The sequence below is a fragment of the Quercus robur genome, chromosome 7 (assembly GCF_932294415.1).
Source record: "Quercus robur chromosome 7, dhQueRobu3.1, whole genome shotgun sequence".
Lineage (NCBI taxonomy): Eukaryota > Viridiplantae > Streptophyta > Magnoliopsida > Fagales > Fagaceae > Quercus > Quercus robur.
Genome location: NC_065540.1, coordinates 44,720,281 through 44,742,783, shown reverse-complemented (window position 1 = coordinate 44,742,783; position 22,503 = coordinate 44,720,281). Strand labels below are relative to the sequence as shown.

General features: G+C 40.0%; 2 protein-coding genes across 2 annotated transcripts; both read left to right on the top strand.

Annotated features, from left to right (window-relative positions):
• Positions 1 to 3,088: 3,088 nt before the first annotated feature.
• Positions 3,089 to 5,457, top strand: LOC126693599 (uncharacterized). Its single transcript, XM_050389629.1, has 4 exons — positions 3,089 to 3,975; positions 4,056 to 4,235; positions 4,309 to 4,706; positions 4,790 to 5,457. The coding sequence occupies exons 1-4, from the start codon at positions 3,183 to 3,185 to the stop codon at positions 5,321 to 5,323; spliced, it is 1,905 nt and encodes a 634-aa protein (XP_050245586.1). The 5' UTR covers positions 3,089 to 3,182; the 3' UTR covers positions 5,324 to 5,457.
• Positions 5,458 to 17,808: 12,351 nt separating this feature from the next.
• Positions 17,809 to 19,975, top strand: LOC126693598 (protein EARLY RESPONSIVE TO DEHYDRATION 15). The gene is made up of 3 exons (XM_050389628.1): positions 17,809 to 17,963; positions 19,105 to 19,448; positions 19,565 to 19,975. Exons 2-3 carry the CDS (start codon positions 19,139 to 19,141, stop codon positions 19,720 to 19,722), a joined length of 468 nt encoding a protein of 155 aa, XP_050245585.1. The 5' UTR covers positions 17,809 to 17,963; positions 19,105 to 19,138; the 3' UTR covers positions 19,723 to 19,975.
• The last annotated feature ends 2,528 nt before the right edge of the window (positions 19,976 to 22,503 follow it).

Here is a 22,503-nt window from a genome sequence, read left to right as displayed (position 1 = left end):
TTTTTTTCTCATAGAATGGAAGTGTATTTTTTAATTAAATAACCACATAGTTGAATCTTAAAAGGAAAACCTAAGAAACAGCACTTAAGATATTGTATTTAAGTTTTATCCATTATTTATTAATTTTGATTCTTAGACAATACCTGCATCCAATTAGGTTGATACAATAATGCCAACATTGAGTTTAATAAAAAAATCATTTCTGTAAATTAATAATTTTTAACGTCCTCCTAATTTTACTATTGAATAGTTGAAGAGCAACAATTTTTTGGGATGCTAGTACAACATTTATTTTAATCTATACAGTATGATATATGTATATATATATATATATATATATATTTTTTTTTTTTTTTCTATGAGGACAGTATAATATATACATTTAAACGAAATAAAATTATTGAGTAAGTGTCGAAAATGGCGCCACTTGGATCCCACAATTTGGTTTTAAACTTTATAATATATGATTATGATAACAAGTTATGATTAAGAATGTGTGTCTCTAGGCAGGATAAAGTGGCATCATTCTCATTACCCAAATTTTAATCAGAACGACCAACAAGCCATGTGAAAATACGCGCATAATCGGGTATTGATTACCTAAACTGGTCCCACCATACAAAGAGTTACAAATCTATTTGGCAAAATCATATTGGCCTTTGATAAAAATCTTTTCTTTTTTTTTTGGGTTCACATCAGTGGATTAGGTACTCTTCAATCTTCTCTTTGCAGAAAGTCAATATTAGTTCACATGCGTGAGGCCCACACGATTTTGAGATTTTAACCATTTAATCATGGACTTAGGTTTTCCCCCCCAAAAAAAAAAAAAAAAAAAAAAAGTTTCCAAAGACAGACACCTATCAATTTTATGGAGTAATTTTTAGTATAAAATATTTATAAATTGATGTAATAATAATTGTGATTGATTTCATTTTAATAGTATAATAAATATTTATAAAAAATAATGTAATAATTTTTTCATTACTATTAGTTTTTGTATTTAAAAATTGATATATTACTTTGTAAAGTTTATATTATAAAAGGGTAATGTTAACGGGTGTTCTTAGGGTAATGGTTAACAATCAATTTTAAGGAAGTTTTGACATCACTTTTATAGGAAATGAAAAAAGCTGTCAAAATACTATTTTTTTTTCCTTGTCTCATAAAAACTTTCTTTAAATAGATTATTAATTATTATCCTAAGGGCATTCGTTAGCATTTTCCATTATAAAATCGGTGGTACTCTTAACATTATTCTTTGTTCGATTACCTTGCCATGTCAACCTTGACTGAAGGTTTTTTGAGTTTTTGGTTTTAAGTTTTTAATTGGTGAGTAAAAGAAAAATGATATACACTTTGGTTTAATTGGACGCATCCCTCAAACAGCACAATTTTTTATAATAATAAAATTTTACAAGAGTGACACATTACTCTTAACATTATTCTTTGTTCAATTACCTTGCCACATCAACCTTGGTCGAAGGTTTTTTGAGTTTTTGGTTTTAAGTTTTTAATTGGTAAGTAAAAGAAAAATGATGTACACTTAGATTTTAATTGGACGCATCCCTCAATCAACGCAATTTTGGATAATAGTAAAATTTTACAAGGGTGACACATTCCTTAGTCTCTTTTTAAAGAAAGATTAATTATTGTAATTTTTTTTACTAATATAATGACTTGATAATTTGTACTCAAATTCTATATGTATTAATATTATGAGTGGTTAACAAACTTGTAGGTCAAATCCACTCATTCAATCCGACTCAACCAACCAAAAACAAAGTAATGGGGAAGGACGGTAGAGAAAGAATGGAGGATTCTGTAGTATGTAAAAGGACAGTGGTCTAACATGAAAAGGGTAAAAAAAAAAAAGATTTTCCAATGTTAAAGAAAAGTTTAGCAACATGACCTTGTCTCAATGAGGACCTCGACAAAGATGATGACTCATGGCCATGAAAGACCAAACTGAGCTTTCATCTGCCTTGATGAGGACAATGCTTGGCTCCTTAATTGGTTTAGAGTCTTAGACATGTATTTATGGCTATTTTTAAATATTAAAAGATATATTTTGATAAACACTTGATAGTTTTTGCTTTTTGATAAGAGTGAAAAATTGAATATTTAAAAGGAAGTTTGTATAAAATTGTATATATTTTGATGACGTCGAAAACCGTCACCAATGGGTCACACCGTACTCGCGACTCGAATTGAACCTGCACGACGAAACAAACTAAAGAATCCTTCAGAGAGCACCGGTGTGGTGCCGGCCAAAGACTCTCCGACGGTCAGGTTAGAATTCCTCTGTTTTACTTAGTGCGTTAGAGAGGGTTCATAAAAGCATACCTCGATTTCTGTGGGTATTACGCCTTTTATAGTGATAAGGGGTTGACTTTCCCTTTTTGGTTCCCACATCTTTTCAATGTGGGACTCTATTCCCAATTCTTCCAAACGTGGTGAGCAAGGATTCTCATTACCGGATCATGGGCCCTTGCTGCGTCAGTAGTGATGGGCCTTCAAAGCTGGGACCATACCTACGCAGGCCCAAGAGACCCAATCCGTCAGGCCCATTAAGGTAAGCCCATCATGCCCAATATTTTATCATCTTCAGTTGCCCCCTTCACCCCAATGATCCGTCACCTTTAAGGTCAAAGGATCAGTGGGGTGACGGTCCTTACATATGGATATGACGGATTCATGCAAAATAGAACGACGGTCCTAGCTGGATCAACCCGTCAAAGGAAGAATCATCCAGTTGACGGATACATGGCAGGTACAAATCTGTTGGTACGTACTGACAGGTTGTCAGCATTTATTAAGCATGCCACGTGTCACTCTCTGAATGGTCGTTGTATAGGATCGAAGCGTCGCTTCGTCTTCCGTGCACTTCCTATATATATAAGGCGCCTCACTCTTTCATTTTTCAATTTTCACTCAGAAAACACTTGTCAGAGCGAAGCCGTCAACCCTGTCAGAGAAAAGCCGTCAACCTTATCTGTGCAATCCGTCGAGGACGAATACTCGCTGATTACACCAACCGTCACCTATCCTCTGCTAAGTTCGGTAAGTGCTTCTAATTTACTATAGTCAAGTTACATTCTCTTCCATGCATTGTTGTTAGGCTTTCCATACCCGTCAACACTTTCAAACCCGTCGGTCTTAGGTTTTATTGTCAATTGTAGGAAATGTCTAGTGCGTCAAGTAACCAGTCGGTGGTTCGTGATGGGACGGAATACGAGGATGTATACCCGTCCGGTCATAAAGACCAAGAGAGCCCCGGCGAAAGTAGGAGTCCGTCTGCCTCCTCTTCATCCTCAACAAATGAGGATGTGGAGATAGTCGAAGTAGAGGGTTCCGATGATGACGGGGATCAACAACTGGAGTCCGTTGTAGGCGCTGATGGACTAAGGCAGTTCATCATGTTGCCAGAGTGGACTGTTCATAGGTTTACATCCGTCATCAGGGAGAGACATTTCAGCACCTTCAGGACCAACTTCCAAATCCCAGACTATGTCTCCATCCGTCTACCATATGTGTCGGAGAAGTGTTATTACGAAGGGGTAGACGGTGTAGGAGTGTACGAGCAGGCATTGAAGGCTGGACTTCGATTCCCGCTTTCTACCCTTCATAGGGAACTCTTGCAGTATCTGGGGTTGTCCGTCACCCAGATATCCCCTAACGCCTGGAGGGTCTTCATAGCCATGGAGATTCTTTACGGTGCAATGTCAAACGGGGAAAGGAAATTGACGGTCCGTGAATTTCTTCACTGTTACCGTCCAGACGAGATTTCTGGATCAAGGGGGATGTACAGTTTTGCCAGTCGGAGCCCCTTGTTGAAGGTGATCTTTGAGACCCCAGACTCAAATAGAGACTGGAAGAGTCGGTACTTCTTCCTGGAGGGTGATAGATGGATGAACCATCCAGGGGAGACGGAGTTCATGCCCGTCGACACAACTTGGGCAGTTATAAATCAGACACGTATGCATCCGTCTAAATTTTGTGTTGCTTTTCATATCCGTCCAGTTATATGTGTATATCTTGATCATCTTTCTTTGCAGGTAGACGGCGCCCACAAGTCAGCCTCGAGGAGTTTAGCTTCCTTGAAAAGGTTTGCAAGAAGACTACGCCGGAGGAAAGGACTTGGGCGAAGTTGGTGAACCCGAGGACCATACATTGGTACTGCGACGGTCCTGAGCCCACCCAGGAAGCGATAAGATACGACGAGCGAGTTCACAAACGTAAGCCCGTCAACTTTACTTTGTCATTTACTTTGCTTTATTTTGTTTTAATTTCATCCGTCATTATTTGCAGAGATGGATGACGCAAAGAGGAGAGCTTTGATCAAGTCCCAAGCCGTCAAGAAGAGGGAATCCGGCGAGGAGGTTCCTAAGGCATCAGCTTCAGTCCCTAAAAGGAAACTGACGACAAAATCCGACCGTCCCTTTAAGCAACCAAAGGTCTCTCTTGAACCTGTGGTTGGCTTAATGGCTGAGGGTAACAAGGCCGTCACCCCAGCGAAGCAGGGGAAGGGCAAAGGATTGATGGCGGTCCCAGACGGTAAGCAAGAGAGACCTCCTTCCCTTCTTCGTGATGACTCCAAGTATGCATTGGAGAAACTGTCGTCCATCATCACGGCAGAAGACTATGAAGACCTGGGAAACCATTCGACGGAGGCCATGGGGGAGACGGGCCTCTTCGCCGTCGCTCAGGTTGGTTATGTTTGTCAAATAAGATTTTGTTTTTCATTCTTCTTGTTACTTACATTATGTGACGGTCTCTTTTCTACTTGCAGTCCTTGGTCATGATGAAGGGACTACTTGACCGGTGTCTCAACCGTGAGAGTAGCTTGGACCGGGTGCGCGCGAAGGCGCAGCAGACGGAGGAAGAGCTCGGACAACTTCAGAGATGGAGGTCCAAGATGGAGAAGAAGCTGGAGCTTTCTGAGCAGGCGAGGAAGGAGCTTGAGGAGAAGACGGCCACTTCGCTGACGGTCATAGAGAACAAAGAAGCTGAGATAAAACAACTCAAAGAAGAGATCCGTCAGGCTAAAGTGGCAGCCGTCGAGGAGTACCGATGCTCGGAGTCCTGTTTGGGCGAGCTGTCGGACTCCTTCCTCCAAGGATTCGATGATTCCCTCCGTCAAGTCAAGAAGGCTTATCCAGAGCTGGACTTGACAATGGTCAAACTTGAGGACCAAGCCCAGACTTCTGCCCTCCCCGTCGCCTCCGAAAATACGGAGGACCTTTTTGGAGACGGTGCTGCTCAGGGAGACGGAGAGTCCGCCCCGTCGAAGGATGTCCCAGATGCTGAAGAAAGGAAAGATTGATGCATATGTACTTTATTTTGTGAACAATCCGTCTTTCTTTTTTATTCATTTTTTAAGACAAACCGTCCTTTTTTTTTTGTATTGAACATTTGCCTTTGGGGCTTTTGGCTTAAAAGTTCACATGCTTTTTATAATTGTTTGGTGCTCTGTTTAAAACTCCGTCTACCTTCTTGAGGGATTATTTTTGTGAGAATATTTGTTAATCTGTGATTATCCGTCCACATTGCAGACTTGTTATCTTGTGTTGATTGAGCATTTACATCGGTGAGGATTTTCCTTCTCCGTCTGTTTTGAGGGGTTTATTATGCGGACCGTCCACTTTGTGGCGTTGTTCATCACTTTTAAATATATCGCGTATTTAATGGACTTGTAGAAAATTTTAACGTAGCCAGTATACGTCCACTTTGCGAAAACGTCCATCTATTGTATCCGTCCACCTTGGGACTTTATTTCATGTAGGACAGTCCGTCCATCTCAAGGACTTTATTTCATGTATTTCAACATCTTAGTGATCTGTCCACTTTGTGGACTAATTGCATCACCTTTGTGATCCGTCCACTTTGTGGACCTATGTCACATCACCTAAGTGGTCCGTCCACTTGGTGGACTTATGTTTCATCACCTTAGTGATCCGTCCACTTTGTGGACTTATGTTTCATCACCTTAGTGATCCGTCCACTTTGTGGACTTATGTTTCATCACCTTAGTGATCCGTCCACTTTGTGGACTTTTGTTTCATCACCTTAGTGATCTGTCCACTTTGTGGACTCAGGGTGATCGTCCCTGTAGGACGATCCGTCCATCTTGTGGACTTCATATTGTGTCCGTCCATCTTGTGGACTTATGGTTATCATCCTTGTAGGATGATCCGTCCACCTTGTGGACTTAGTGGGATCGTCCCTGTAGGATAATCCGTCCATCTTGCGGACTTCTATCGTTTCCGTTAACTTTTGTGGGCAATTGCAATGACATACATTCAAGTAGAAGATCAAAAATTGCATCTGATTGTAGAATGCGTAAAGGAAAAGTGCCTGCCCCCTTGGGCTTAAAAAAGGCACGACAATATTGTAGCAAAAATAGTTAAACAGTGCCAATAAAAGTTAATAATTCCCAAAAAGTCTTAAAAGAGAAACTGGTTGTCGTGTCGCTATCACTGGTAGTATTTCCTCAAGTGCTCGGCATTCCACGGATGTGGTAGCTTTTCTCCGTCTATTGTCTCCAGGTGGTATGTCCCTTTCCTTTTCCACGACGTAACTCTGTAGGGTCCTTCCCAGTTGGGGCCGAGTTTTCCTTGTGTAGGGTCTCTAGTTGTACCCATGACCCTCCTGAGTACGAGGTCTCCAACTTGGAAGCTTCTTTGTCGGACCCGGGAGTTGAAATGTTTGGACATGCGATCCTGGTATCTAGCGATCCTCTGTTCTGCTTCCGACCTGACCTCGTCTATAAGGTCCAGCTGTAGCCTCATGGATTCGTCATTCCTTCCCTCGTCGTGGTTGTGAACCCTGTAGCTCGTGAGCCCAACTTCCGCTGGGATGACTGCCTCGCTCCCGTAGGTCAGTCGAAACGGTGTCTCTCCTGTCGGAGTCCTCGCCGTTGTCCTATATGCCCACAGTATGCTTGGCAGTTCTTCTGGCCATATGCCCTTTGCCCCCTCGAGCCGAGTTTTGATAATCTTTAGCAAGGATCGGTTTGTGACCTCAACCTGACCGTTAGCCTGAGGATGGGCGGGGGATGAGTAGTGGTTTTTTATTCCTAGTTGTGAGCAGAAATCACGGAAGGGGCCGTTATCGAACTGCCTCCCGTTATCTGAGACAAGGACTCTAGGAATACCAAACCTACATACTATGTTCCGCCAGACAAAACTTCTAATGTTCTTTTCTGTAATGGTGGCCAAGGCTTCCGCTTCTACCCATTTCGTGAAGTAGTCAATGCCCACTACCAAGAACTTTAGCTGCCTTATCGCCGTTGGGAAAGGTCCCATGATGTCCAGTCCCCACTGAGCGAACGGCCATGGAGCCGTTATGGGGGTCAGCTCTTCAGCTGGCTGTCCGATAAAATTGCTGAACCTCTGGCATTTGTCGCATCTTTTAACATAGGACTCAGCATCCTTTTGCATGGTCGGCCAGTAATATCCAGCTCGTAACAGTTTGTGCACCAACGACCGCGATCCAGAATGGTTCCCGCATATTCCTTCGTGTACTTCCCTCATCACGTAGTCTGCCTCTTCAACCCCGAGACATCTTTGGTAAGGACGGGAGAAACCTCTCTTGTAAAGAATGTCTTTTATCAAGACGAACCTTGCCGCTCGGACTTTTAGCTTTCTGGCTGCCTCCTTCTCTTCAGGCAATATCCCGTCCTTTAAGTATGAAGCTATCGGCGTAGTCCAGTTTCTTTCGGAGCGTATCTCCTGCATGTTGTCGGGGTCTATTAGCGGAAAGATTTGAACAAAGGGAAGTACATTACCCGGTGTTATCATATGTTCTGCTGAAGCGGCTTTGGCTAGCCGATCAGCGAGCTCATTGTCTCCCCTGGGGATCTGGACGAACGTTGCTTTTAGCCCGTCGACTCTCGCCTTTACTTGATCAAGATATCTCTTCAACCTTTCCCCTTTGCATTCATAATCTCCGTTTACTTGATTGGTGACGACTTGAGAGTCGCAATGCACGGCCACACTTTCAGCTCCGGCGGCTTTAGCTAGTTCGAGTCCTGCTGCTACCGCTTCGTATTCTGCTTCATTGTTGGTAATGGGGAAGTCGAGACGGACCATACATTCAATCTTGTCTCCTTCAGGTGACAGCAATACTATGCCGGCTCCTCCAACTCGCTTATTGGATGATCCGTCGGTGTAGATGTTCCACTGGGGGGGTTCTTCTGCCCCCTTGTCCGCGTCATGCGTAAACTCAGCTATGAAGTCGGCTACAGCTTGTCCTTTGATGGCCACACGTGGACGATACTTCATGTCAAACTCACTCAATTCTATTGCCCACAGCGTCAGTCGACCTGCGGCCTCAGGATTACTTAGTGCCCTTCGCAAGGGCTTGTCGGTCACTACGTTCACGGTATGGGCTTGAAAGTAGGGCTTGAGCTTGCGAGCCGCCGTGACCAACGCAAAAGCGAGTTTCTCCATAGGTTGGTATCTTTCCTCGGCACCGCGGAGCGCCCGGCTGGCGTAGTACACGGGCTTCTGTGCCCTGTCCTCCTCTCTGATTAAGGCCGCGCTGACGGCCACAGTGGAGACGGCCAAATAGAGGAAGAGCTCTTCACCTGGTTGCGAGGGGCTCAGTAGAGGTGGTGAAGATAGATAGGTTTTTAACTCCTCGAATGCTCGTTGACACTCGTCCGTCCACTCGAATGACTTTTTCAATGTTCGGAAGAAAGGTAAACATTTGTCCGTCGCTCTCGACACGAATCTATTCAATGCCGCTACCTTGCCGTTAAGGCTCTGTACTTCCTTCACGTTTCTCGGGGGGGCCATCTCCATTATGGCTCGGATTTTGTCCGGGTTAGCTTCAATCCCCCTTTGAGATACCATGAATCCTAGGAATTTTCCTGCCGTTACACCAAACGCGCATTTTCCTGGATTGAGCTTCATGTTGTAGGATCGGAGTGTGCCGAATGTTTCCTTGAGATCTTCCAAATGGTCTTCCTCCTTCCGGCTCTTCACCAGCATGTCGTCGACATAAACTTGGACGTTCCTCCCGATTTGCTGTGCGAACATCTTGTTCATTAGTCTCTGGTATGTTGCCCCTGCATTCTTCAGACCGAATGGCATTACTTTGTAACAGAAGAGACCTTGACTGGTTACAAACGAAGTCTTCTCCTGGTCGTCCTCGTGCATGCGGATCTGGTTATAACCCGAGAAAGCATCCATGAAGCTTAGCAATTGGTGTTGAGCCGTCGAGTCCACTAGGATGTCGACCCTTGGGAGGGGATAGCTATCTTTGGGGCATGCTTTGTTAAGATCGGTGAAGTCCACGCACATCCGCCATTTGCCACTCGTTTTCTTCACCATTACCACATTCGCCAGCCAATCGGGGTAGTAGACTTCCCTGATAAAGCTTGCATCTTGGAGTTTGCGGACCTCTTCCGCTATTGCTTGGTCTCGCTCCGGGGCGAATACTCTCTTCTTTTGTCGGACGGGTGGGAACGAGGGCAACACATTCAACTTATGTACCATGACCGAGGGATCGATTCCTGGCATATCGTCATGGCTCCAAGCGAACACATCCTTATTGCTCCTCAAGAAAGCTACGAGCTCTTGACGGATTGCGGGTTTGACAAGCGTTCCGATCCTGGTAGTTCGATCTGAATTGGAACTGTCGAGAACTATCTCCTCTAGCTTCTCAGTAGGTTCTGCCGTCGTTCGGTGTTCTTCTATGTTCAAGGCCTGGATCTGGTCTTCCACCTCCATCATAGCTACGTAGCATTCTCGTGCGGCGATTTGGCTTCCGCGTAGCTCTCCTACCCCATACTCCGTTGGGAACTTGATCATCAGGTGGTATGTTGATGTTGCCGCCTTCCACGAGTTGAGAGTGGGCCGTCCAATAATAGCATTGTAGGCTGACGAGCAATCGACCACCAAGAATGTTACGTCCTTGGTGATTTGTTGGGGGTAGTCTCCTACCGTCACCGATAACGTGACGGCGCCCAAAGGGAATATCCTACTCCCCCCGAAACCAACGAGCGGGGCGTTTGTTGGTATTAGCAGCTCTCTATCAATCCTCATTTGTTGGAATGCCGGATAGTACATGATGTCGGCCGAACTACCGTTGTCGACCAACACCCGGTGGATGTTGTAGTCGCCTGCCCGCAAGGTGACGACGAGTGCATCGTCGTGTGGATGGTGTAGGCGTCTTGCATCCTCCTCCGAGAACCCGATAATGGGGCCTTCCCTTCTAGCCATCTTTGGTACCGTGCCTGCCAGCTGGACATTCTGTACCATCCGAAGGTACGTTTTGCGAGCCTTTTTGGACGATCCGGCCGCAGCTGTTCCTCCAATTATCATCCTTATGTCCCCTATTGGGGGCCTTGGCCGCTCGTTTTCTCGACGGGGGTGTTGTTCTTGTTGGGGTTGATCCATTCTTTCCTTGCTGACGAACTTCTTCAGCTTTCCTTGTCGGATAAGGTTTTCGATTTGTTGCTTCAAGTCGTAACAATCGGCAGTGTCGTGACCATGGTCACGGTGGAAGCGGCAATATTTGTCTCTTGACCTTTTGTTGGGATCACTCTTCAGCTTTCCCGGAAACGTCAGGGATCCTTCGTCCTTAATCTGCATTAGGACTTGGTCTATCGGAGCGGTCAACGGGGTGAAACTTGTGAACCTTCCACCCATGGGTTTTGGACGTCTCTCGTCCCTTCGATCTCCCATCCGTCCTTTTTTTCGTCCCTGGTCCTGTCGGGGATCCTCTTGTCTGTCTCTTTTCTTCGGTCTGTCTTCTCTTGCTAGTAGAGCGTCTTCAGCGTTCATATACTTGGTGGCCCTGTAAAGCACCTCCGACATTGTCTTTGGGTCGTTTTTGTATAGGGAGAACAAAAACTTACCCCCCTTCAGCCCGTTTGTGAACGCGGCCACCAATATTTTGTCGTCGGCTTCGTCGATCGTGAGCGCTTCTTTATTGAAGCGTGATATGTAGGCCCGTAACGTCTCCTCCTCTCTCTGCTTGATGTTCATCAGACAAGCCGTGGATTTCTTGTACCGATGTCCTCCAATGAAGTGTGTAGTGAACTGAGCGCTCAGCTCCCTGAAGGTGCCGATGGAGTTTGGTGTCAGCCGGCTGAACCAAATCCTTGCCGCGCCCTTCAGGGTTGTAGGGAATGCCCTACACATAATTGCGTCCGCCATTCCCTGGAGGTGCATCAGGGTCTTGAAGGTCTCTAGGTGATCGAGGGGGTCCTTGACTCCGTCATAACTGTCCATGCTCGGCATGCGGAACTTACTCGGCAGGGGGAAGGAGTTGACGGACGCCGTAAATGGCGAGTCAGTCCGGTTGACAAGGTCGTCAAGATCGCTGGACACTCGCCCCTTGAGAGCGTTCATCAGGACTTCCATCTGTTCCTTCATCGCCTGCATCTCTGCGATGATGGGTTGTGGAGCTGTGTCCGTCACTGAGGGGATGCTAGCGTCCCGTCGCACTTGTTTGCTCGGGGCGTTACTCTCCTGTGGTCCGTCATTATTTCTCCTTTCCTCACTGTTCCCTTCTTGATCTTCTCCTTGGCTATTCACGGCTGCACTCTTTTGATTCAGCTGTTCCGTCAGGTCGTGGTTTTGTTTGGTGAGGCGCTCCACAGCTGCGGCGAGCGTCTTGACCTGTCTCTCAAGGGCAGTCGTAGGAGCTTCTTCTTGGACGTCATTTGTGGTTGCCATCGAGCGCGTGAGTACCATGTAACTCCTTTATCTAGGAAATGTTACCGTACCCGGTCGTCGTTTCCCACAGACGGCGCCAACTGATGACGTCGAAAACCGTCACCAATGGGTCACACCGTACTCGCGACTCGAATTGAACCTGCACGACGAAACAAACTAAAGAATCCTTCAGAGAGCACCGGTGTGGTGCCGGCCAAAGACTCTCCGACGGTAAGGTTAGAATTCCTCTGTTTTACTTAGTGCGTTAGAGAGGGTTCATAAAAGCATACCTCGATTTCTGTGGGTATTACGCCTTTTATAGTGATAAGGGGTTGACTTTCCCTTTTTGGTTCCCACATCTTTTCAATGTGGGACTCTATTCCCAATTCTTCCAAACGTGGTGAGCAAGGATTCTCATTACCGGATCATGGGCCCTTGCTGCGTCAGTAGTGATGGGCCTTCAAAGCTGGGACCATACCTACGCAGGCCCAAGAGACCCAATCCGTCAGGCCCATTAAGGTAAGCCCATCATGCCCAATAATTTATCATCTTCATATTTTTTTGTGGGGTGTTGGGTTTTAATATTTATCATACCTAACGATCCGCTTAAAAATGGGGAGCAAACAGAAATCATTCGATTTTTTGGATGGCAATGGATGGAATGTCCACCACCCAAATAGATAGCATTGGGTGAAGGGCTGAATCCCAATCCAAACTTAACCAAGCTATGATCACACCTAATAACCAACCTATGATCATACATAATTGATACGTGACCAAATAAATTTAAAGAGATGCAATTTGCTTAATTTACACATTTAAGTTTGACAATACATCGTGAGAAAAGAAAATTAAACTATGTTCTAACTCTTGAGGATCTAAAATAACACAGTAGAAAATTTAACTTTTATCACTTAATTTATGAACCAAAATACTAGTATGGTAATATAAAATGAAAAGTTAAGCATTTTTTGGAATTTGGTCAAATGCAAATTTGGTATTTATAGGAAAAATAAATAAATCCCTTATGAAAAGGTGAAATTAGACATTATTTTTCTTCTTAAACTTGACTATTATATAAGACAAGAAACTGAAATAATTTATACTTATTCCATCTCTTATTATTGGTCCATATTCAATTTTGAATACCCCAAATTATGTTTTTTTAAATTTATAATTTGCTGCTTACAATAATGGGAAATAGGGGAGTCAAACCATGGTTCTAATAAAGGAGATCAAGTTATACGGTTATACCACAAAACTACAAAACTCTCTACTGAAATATAATCATTTTTGAAATGACAATACACACAACATTAATAACATTTTTCAATTTACCATTTACTTCATTTGAAAGGTTAACATCTCATTTTTATTAATATTAATTTTATCTAAATTTAAATTACCTTTTTCTTCAATTGTATTGCATTGAAGAAAATCTTTTGAACAAGCTTAATTTTCTACAAACGGTTGAAGTGCATAAAAAAATTTAAAGAAAAATAAAGAGAAATGCTACAAAATCAATTCACAATTATCTTGTTATAAGTTGTGATTTGTGTAGCATTATTTTGATACTAGTATGTAGCTCCGTGCTACCGCACAGGAATGGATATATTATTAATCATGAGTTTATTCATGTTTAAAAGGCTCAGTTAAGTCTAAATTCATATTATTAACCAGAAAATTTCATTAACAAAACTTAGCAGTATATATATTTTACACAGAAAGATGAACCTTGGTGACAATGTTTATCCAAAAGATTCATTCACGCTTTTGAATCTTCAATCTCTATTGGTGATTGAAATTCTCTCAGCTTAAAAAATTTAAAATTAAAAAAAAAAAAAAAAAAACCCTCAGAGTTGTACTCATTTTGTAGTTTTACGATGGGTCATTTTGTAACATGATGGGCATTTGTGTAAAGAAAAAACCTCTGAAGTTCCATGGCTGATAAAAGAAATTCTCTCCAATCTCTTTTTATAGAGAGAGGGGTTTGTGCGTGTTTTTATACATCCTTCATAGTTGTATTATCACGAAGTAGGTCCAATGGATTTAGATTGGTACTACCGATTTCCAAAGCATGAGTGTTTAATGTGTTATTAATTTCATCTCATTGGCTTCTGCACATGACAGCAAAATTAAAAATAATTAGATTGTAAACGTGTATAGTAAAATTGGACTCCAATTTCAGATTCTAATTGAACAATTGGAATGATAATATATGATAGTAACAACAATAGGAAAATTCAAATAAAATTTCAAATTAAATTGTAACAATCTGAATAAAAAATTCTAGTAGAAAGACAGGGTGGAGTGATCCACTCCAAGAAGGCGACCAAACTTGCGTAAATATAGAATAATAAATCTCTCTCTGGAAAATTTACATTGTTCATAACCTTTACCTTCATTGAACATTTTAAAAACATAGTGACTCACATCTGCCATCCAGACATCTAAAGCCGGGTCCTCTCCAATTCGCGTGAGATTTCATTGATCACTAAGTTCCTTTGCAGCCTGCAAAAAGTATCATCCATCGGTCCACAGCAGTGCTTTCTTCATTTTATAGGTACCAAACCTAAACAAAAAGCCAAATATAAGGATAGTGAATTTCAGGCATAATGTGCATCTAATCACATATTAGCAATTTATAACAAATGTAAAGATGCAAACTTTGTAAGTGAATAGTAAACAAAACTCAATGTCAGAACCAAGAAGAAAGCACTTTAATCCGAAACTCAGTGCAAATGTAAAGATGCAAACTTTGTAAGCAATTTATAACAAAGATGCAAACTCTGGCTTTGCTATCTTTTTGGAAATTATGCAATGTACCCAAACCAAATTCTTATCACTGATATTAATCTCTTTGGTTTTCGCATTTGACTACAAAATCAAGAAAAAACTTAATTAGCACAATAACTCACTTGACCCGATACATAGAAGTGGTTTTAATGAGAATGAGCCCACATACATTTAGCCACATGATGCAAAATTCAACTTCAATTTCAGATTCTAGACACATGGCACAAAATTAGAGTTCTAATTTGGAATTCAATTTCACACTCTCTCTGCTTCACCTATTATTTTATATATAGATAAGCTTACTACTGGCTATAGTTGGTTTGTTATTAATGTCACTTTGGTAGTATCACCGAGTAATTGACATCAGGGTAATTTTGTGTAATAAGGAATTTTACCATGGAAACAACTTAAATAAAGTTCCTTAGGTGCTATATATTTGGTTTCCCAATTAAATTCAAACACAAGGTTGCATTGTCCAATAAAGCACATACAATATTATATATTTTTTTAAGAATAATTAAATCTAAGGGTAACACTTAAGTACATTATTTTAGGTGCAATGCATTAGGTTATTCAATTCAATCAACATACATAGCTACATTGAATTCAATTGTCCTTAAAAATGATAATATTGCTTATATTTATTGGTCAATGCAATTGAATGTTTTAGAAACCTAATATAGTGACGTAAGATATTTATATCTTACTTTTACCCTAATTTTTTTTTTAAAAAAAAATGATGTAAGGGTCTGCTTGGATATCACTTATTACTGAAAACTGAAAACACTGTAGCGAAATAATTTTTAAATATGTGAATAGTACTTGTAGGGACACGATTTTGGGGCTCGGGCCCAACAGGCAGGTGATTCTGGCCCAAAAGTCCCTTAACAATGAATTTGTAGAGAGTAGGTTACAGAACTAGGTCTTTGACAGAGGAAACGCAGTTACGACCATGCCATGCAACCAGTTGGACGTAAGGATATCCCTTCAAACCTTTGGAGTAATGGTCCCTGGGGCTGTTTCATATACTTCTATCTCTTTTCTCTTTCTCTATCTTTCTCTTCCTTCTTTTTCTTCCTTCTCTATCTTTTTCTTCCTTCAGCTTGCGATCCTTTTTCCATGGGGATCTCCTTCTCTTATATAGCATCCTTCCTAAGATCATGTCCCTACACTTATCAACCATCTGACCCTCCACTTGAGTGCCTGTCCCATAGGTCATCCTTCTTCTTTTCTGTGAGTTGCACTGGCCAAGATGATTCTGCGTTCCTGTCCCTTCCACATTAATGCGGCTGGAAAAGTAGTTCCTTGGCATTTAATGCGGCAGTTGTGGTTGCCCCCCTTCCTGAACGTCACGCACTGTTCCTTCGTATTGGGTGACCTTTCGCCAGGTATGGAGTGCGAATTGGACACTTAATTGGCCAGTCCGAGGAGGCACTCCTCCTCGGACGCCCCTAAGCAGGCCCGGCCCATCATGGTTGGGATGGGATATCCTACGCCCATGCCTTTTCTTCTTATCGTGGCTGGGCTTGGTACATGAACTACGGCCCAACATCAGCTGACAGATTTTACCCCCCACAGTACTGTAGGACTCAATTTTAAAGTTAGATTTGCGTTTTTCCGTATTTGCAGGTCTCGTGAACAATACAGTGGGACCCTTAAAAAAAGCTAAACGCAGCTGAGTTTGGATATGAGTGCTATCCAAACTCACACTAAATAAGTTATACCCTTTCATCATTATAAATCTCCAAAGAGATGAAAGTCAATAAACAACAAACAATAAGTTTAGAGACACACATTTTCAAAAAATATTTTACAATTGTCAAAGTGGTAAGTTGTGAATTGTAAATGATAAAGTGACATTAATATTTAGTAGTGTACCAAAATGAGAATCAATAAAATCTTACTAATTCAATTATTATGAAAAATGTTGCGAAAATGATAGTGTTTTTTCCTTTTTTTTTTTTTAGAGCAAAAATATTATTTTCTTTCCTAAAGTATGTAAAATTGTTATTATTATTTTTTTCCAATAAACTATCAAAAAAATGTTTCAATTCTTGTCCTTAAACTTAAAAAAAAAAAAAATGTTTATCTTTAAATTATTTTTGATATAAGCTTACTACTGCCAACAGTTGGTTCGATATTAACACCACTTTGGTAGTATCACCAAGTAATTGACATTAGGGTAATTTTGTGTAATAAGGAATTTTACCATAGAAATAACTTAAATAAAGTTCCTTAGGTACTATATATTTGGTTTCCCAATTAAATTCAAACACAAGATTGCATTGTCCAATAAAGCACATATAATATTATATATATATATATATATATTTTAAAAATAATTAAATCTGAGGGTAACACTTAAATACATTATTTTAGGTGCAATGCATTAGGTTATCCAATTCAATCAATACACATAGCTACATTGAATTCAATTGCCCTTAAAAATGATAATATTGCTTTTATTTATTGGTCAATGCAACTAAAAGTTTTAAAAACCTGATATAGTGACGTAAGATATTACTATATCTTAATTTTACCCTAATTTTTTTTTAAAAAACCATACATTTGAATTTTTTTTTTTTAAATGAAGTAAATAAGATCTCCAAAGAGATGAAAGTCAATAAACAAAAAACAATAAGTTTAGAGTCACGCTAGTTTTCAAAAAATATTTAACAATTGTCAAAGTCGTAAGTTATAAATTGTAAATGATAAAGTGACATTAATATTTAATACTATACCAAAATAAGAATCAATAAAATCTTACTAATTCAATTGTTATTCCAAGATTAAATTATGGGGGCAAAATTGAGTATTTACATTATGAAAAATGTTGCGAAAATGATAGTGTTTTTTTCTTTTTTTAGAGCAAAAATATTATTTTATTTCCTAAAGTGTAAAAAATTCTTTTTTTTCCCAATAAACTATTAAAAAATATTTCACTTCTTATCCTTAAACTTTTTTTTTTTAAAATTATCTTTAAATTATTGAATATAAAACTCTTTTTTCTATCCCAACTATGACCTCAAAATAAAAAAATAAATTTTTTTTTTTAACAATGGATAGAAATGAAAAAAGAAAATTTTTTAAATTTAGAGATAAAAAAGTAAAAACTCTAGGAGGAAGATAATATTTTAAGCTTAAAAAGAAAAAAAAAATGATTGTGTTTGTAGTTTGTACTTTGTAGAGATGGGTGAACAAGAAAGACACGTTCACCGTCCATAAAATTACCCAGAAGGGATAGCGACGACTATGCGCTGACTAGGCAGCCCCGTACAGTACACTTCTCATTCATTCGTTCAAACCGTTCATACTATACTGGACAGGTTCGGTTCACCCGAACCTCATAACGCGTACTCCAAACCAACTAGGCTCGGACTGCCCGCCCTATAAATACCCCACCTCTCCATCTCATTTTCTCACGCGTTTCACGCTCTCTCTTCTCTCTGCTCAAACACTCCGAACCTAACGCTTCGTCAAAGATATTTTCGCTCAAAAAAGGTAATATTATTTTGAGATCTAGAAACGAATTTGCGATCTGTTTGTGTGATTTAAATTTGAAAGCAATTGTTTGGAATTTTTGAATGTCTGTTTGGTTGCTGAGAAAGTGAAAGGGAAAGGAATGATTTAAGAATTTGTTGAATTAGGTTGATATGTTTTGTGAATTTTGACTTTTTTTTTAATTCATTTTTTTGAAATTTTATTTTGATGATCGTGAAGATCCTTTACTTTGTTGTCATTGCTTTGTGAATTTTGACACTTATTGATCGTTGATCAATTTTTGAATTTTTATTTTGATGATCGTGAAGAAACTTTTTTTGATATCCTTGCTTTGTGATCTACAAGTAAAAAAAGTTTTTTTTTTTTTTTTAATTTTTTTTTTATAATTTTTTATTGTGAGGATAATCATATCCGATTTATTATAATTTTTTTTGATCTATTTGTTGCTCTTGCTATAAAATTTGAATGTGTGTTTTATAATTTTGTGATTTTAATTGTATTGGAAACGATTAAGAATGCGATGAGTTGTTGGTACCAAAAGAATGGGTGAAGAGTGAGATCTAGGGATCGGAATACATGTGACCGACCTTGATTAGTTTGTTTAGAATAATTTTAAAATTTTGAGATAAGGGTTTGCTATTGTTTTAGACATTCAAAATTTTGAGAAAAGGTTTTGTTGTTGTTGTATCATTGACCTTGACTAGTCTCTTAGAATCTGTAGTTGAGTCTCAAAATTTTGGGAATAACAGGTGTTGAGAGTCTTGATTTGGAGTTTGAGATGTGCTATTTTATGTTAAGTTTGGCTTTAGCTTGACAACAACCACATTAGTCATGAATATTAATCTGATTCTTGGTTGTATTTCGTAGAAACAACTGATTTAGTGCAAAAAGAATCAATCTATGTATCGTTGGTTGGATCAAAGCCTGTTTTTTGTTTATCAGTGAAGTAGTTACAAAATCTATGCAAATTGGTGGAGAGGGAAGTTGTGGATTTAAAAGTTAAAACCCGTTGGGTGTGTGCATATCATACCAATGAGAAAGATAGGAAAGCTTGAAAATATTGTATGAGTTCTTAATTTACTGCATTTGTTTTGAGTCAAAGTCCCCATATCTTATCGTGTTCTTCTGACTTGATCAACAGATAAAAAGTACAAATTTAGATTTGATCGGGAAGGATGGCTCTGGTTTCAGGAGGAAGGTCGACCCTAAACCCCAATGCCCCACTTTTCATTCCCGCTGCTTTCCGCCGAGTGGAGGATTTCTCTCCAGAATGGTGGCAATTGATTACCACCTCAACATGGTACCGTGACTACTGGCTAAGCCAGCATCAAGGCGAGGATGGTTTCTATGACAATGCTGAGGTTGACTTTAATAGTGTCAATGTTGCTGATTTACTGCCAGAGAGCTTTGATTTTGATGATGATGACGATTTTTCAAGTATGGAAGCTCAGTTTGAGGAGTTCATCCAATCTTCCGAAACTGAAGGTGGGCATAATAAATTGTAATGGCAGTGATTTGTATTTCTTGTCCTTGTATTATTCAAAAACCCCTTTAGACCATTGGACTTAATTGCTCTACCTTATCTTGATTTGGGATGATAGGCTTTGGAGTGAATGCTGCTGAGGCAGTGATGAAGAATTTGAAGTCTTTGGAGGAAAGAAGTCCCAAGGCTCCAGTGCAACCAGCAAAGTATGCAGAAAAGGCAACTAAGGGCTTGAGTGCAAAATGCAGCCCCCGACGCATCCAGCAGCCCCGTTAAACAAGAACAAGAGCTTGCCGTGACTTTAGTTTGTAGTTTATCCAGCACTTGAACAAAGTAATGTGTAGCTTTTGCATTCTGTAACTTTCTGTATAGAGCAAGGTTGCAACTCTTGTATCCACCCTTGTTCATTCTTAGTGTCTTTTGTTCAGTTTACAGTCAGCGTACCAACAAAACCTCCATGAAAATGTAAAACTAAAAAAATGTAAAATTTTAACAAAGAAAAAAAAAAAAAAGAAGATTCTGTTTCCTACACTATTGTGTTCTGTTTGATTCTCAGGTTTTTTGTTCAAAATTGGTGGTGGACAAGCAAAATGTCTTTTCAATGTGATAGTGCATTCCCATCAAGGTAAATATTTGGCATTTGACACACCAAACTCTAAAAAATGGCATTTGACACATCAAACTCTAAAAAATCACTTCCGTCCAGGGTATGTCATAATATTTGGCATTGATGAACAGTACAATCTAAATTTGAGACCGCACTGTTTACTAATGGTAAAACTTACAATATTTTTTTATTCAGTGTGGCTCACCTTCTTTTCTTCTTATATTTTTTTCTCATTTCCTTATTTTATTCCGTCTCTCATTCTTGCTCTAAGAGCCATAGATACCCAACACTCCAGCCATAGAATGGAATACAACCATTTCTCTGCTCTTTCTCTCTCTCTCTCTCTCTCTCGTTGTCTCTGCCTCCCTCTCCGTTTCGGCAATGGTTGTGTGGGTTATGGATTTGGCATTTTGGATTTGACCGGCGTGGGCATCGACGTGGGTCTCTGACTGGCGTGGGTTCATGGGTCTCTAATTGGCGTGGGCATTGGTGTTGAGGATAGATCAGCGTGGGTCATCAGCTAAGAGTTCGGCGTGGGTCTTTGATCGTGTGGGTCTCTCTCGGTGGTTGTTTTTCTTTTTCTTTTTCCTTTTCCGATTGTTGGTGGTGATGAGGTTGTGAGTTTGTGATTTGGTTGTGATTTTGGAGGGTTGTTTTTCTTTTTCTTTTTCCGGTTGTTGGTGGTGAATGGTGATGAGGTTGTGGGTTTGGGTTTGTGATTTGGTTATGATTTTGGTGGTTGGTGTTCATGGTTGTGGGTGGTGCTGACAATGGCAGTTGTAGCTGTGGTGGCGTCGGTAGGTGGTTTTATTTTTATTTTTATTTTTTGTTTTCGATGGTGGTGGCCGGCAGCAGCTAGCCGTGGGTGTGGGTTTGCAAAGAAAGGGGTGGGTTTTCAGAGAAAGGGAGAGACAGAGAGAAAGAAACATAGAAAAAAAAAACAATATTTAAATGAAATGCTAAAAAATTTAGAATCTTTGATGTATGATGTGTTATAAAGTGAGATGTTAAAAGCTAAAATTTTGGGTTTTGAGGTGGTATATGCTAAAAATTTTACTTCCTTTGATGGGAATGCTCTTACATTTCCTCTCTCTTTTCACGGATTAAACATTGAAGACCAAAAAATCAAATTGCAACTGCTTCCATATTCAATTATTCATCCATAGACTAGGGTGGTTGAAATGACCCAGATGACTGATATTCAATGTTTGCAACTCTTTTGCTTGTGAAGACTTTGGAGCCTTATGCTCCAAAAGTCCATAGTAAGCCTGTGAGTTACGGTCATATTCATATACTTTTTTTTTTTGCTGAATAGTCATATTCATATACTTGTCTTCATTCAAACACGCATGAATTATACCATTATAGTCAAATTTGAATTTACTTGAGAGGAAGTTGTGAAGAAACTTCCAATTTGGCAAGCCTTGGATCCAGCAATTCAGCTAGTTTTAGCCAGAAATAATGATGCTGTGCATGAAAAGGAGGAAAAGGGACTAAAGAGACTTCCAACCAAAGCATATTATCCAGCATTCGAGATTGGATCCCCTTTTGGAGATACTGAAGGCACTTGAAAGCAACCTGAGCTCTTAAATTTTTGATGGGTGCAAGGGACTCTTTTAGGCTTATTAATTCTGACAATTGACCAACCATACTGAATTTACACGCATCATAATACTGCAGATACCATTGTTTGGCTGCTTCTCCAATTATGATAACTAGATATCCTTTGCTTTGGATGTATATTTTATAGGTGGGCTGGTATAACTTGCATGTCGAAATGCTTAGCTTGAAATAGAAATTATTTCTTTTGTTACACTGTGAGTACTGTGAAAGTATGGATTACGATTTGCCCAAATGGGTGCTCAAGCTCAACTGACAAATCTTACTCATCTGTTGTACCGCAATACCTGTATATTTATTATTCTCTTTCGTAGGTTGATTGATAAGGACTAAAACAACATTTTCAAAAGATTAACAAAGAGGGGACTAATACAGCTGTTGTCTTTGTCTTGTACGATGAAATTAAATTGGCACAAATCATTCCTTAAGATTTAAGTATGTTTTGAGAAAGAATTCAACCGTTATCTTAGCTAAAAACCTTGTACTTCAACTGATCTTAGTGTTTCCAACAGCCGCTCATGGTTTAAGTCACTCTTCCCTCACTGTTGTAAATTTGAAGTAGATTGGTGCTATTTTACCAAAGACTATAGTTATACTTTCTTTAATTTTTGGTGACCTTTTGTTTCATCAACTCACTGAGTTTGAATGTCTTCAAAAAGTAAAAGTAAAAAAAAAAAAAGGGGGGGGGGGGGGGGTGGTTTTGACTAAGATGTTTGTGTACTGAGAAACACAGGAACCATGGTAAAACCCTGAAAGAAAGAAAGAGGTATGAATTGCTTTTTAATACCAACAGATTCCAGTTCTATATGAGAGCCTAATCCAGCAGTTAG

Excerpts from the sequence above, each read along its gene's own strand:
- LOC126693599 (XM_050389629.1), top strand. The coding sequence starts at position 3,183 with ATGTCTAGTGCGTCAAGTAACCAGTCGGTGGTTCGTGATGGGACGGAA. Across the intron at positions 3,976-4,055 it reads GGCAGTTATAAATCAGACAC|GTAGACGGCGCCCACAAGTC; the intron begins GTATGCATCCGT and ends CTTTCTTTGCAG. Across the intron at positions 4,236-4,308 it reads CGACGAGCGAGTTCACAAAC|AGATGGATGACGCAAAGAGG; the intron begins GTAAGCCCGTCA and ends CATTATTTGCAG.
- LOC126693598 (XM_050389628.1), top strand. The coding sequence starts at position 19,139 with ATGGCTCTGGTTTCAGGAGGAAGGTCGACCCTAAACCCCAATGCCCCA. Across the intron at positions 19,449-19,564 it reads CCAATCTTCCGAAACTGAAG|GCTTTGGAGTGAATGCTGCT; the intron begins GTGGGCATAATA and ends TTGGGATGATAG.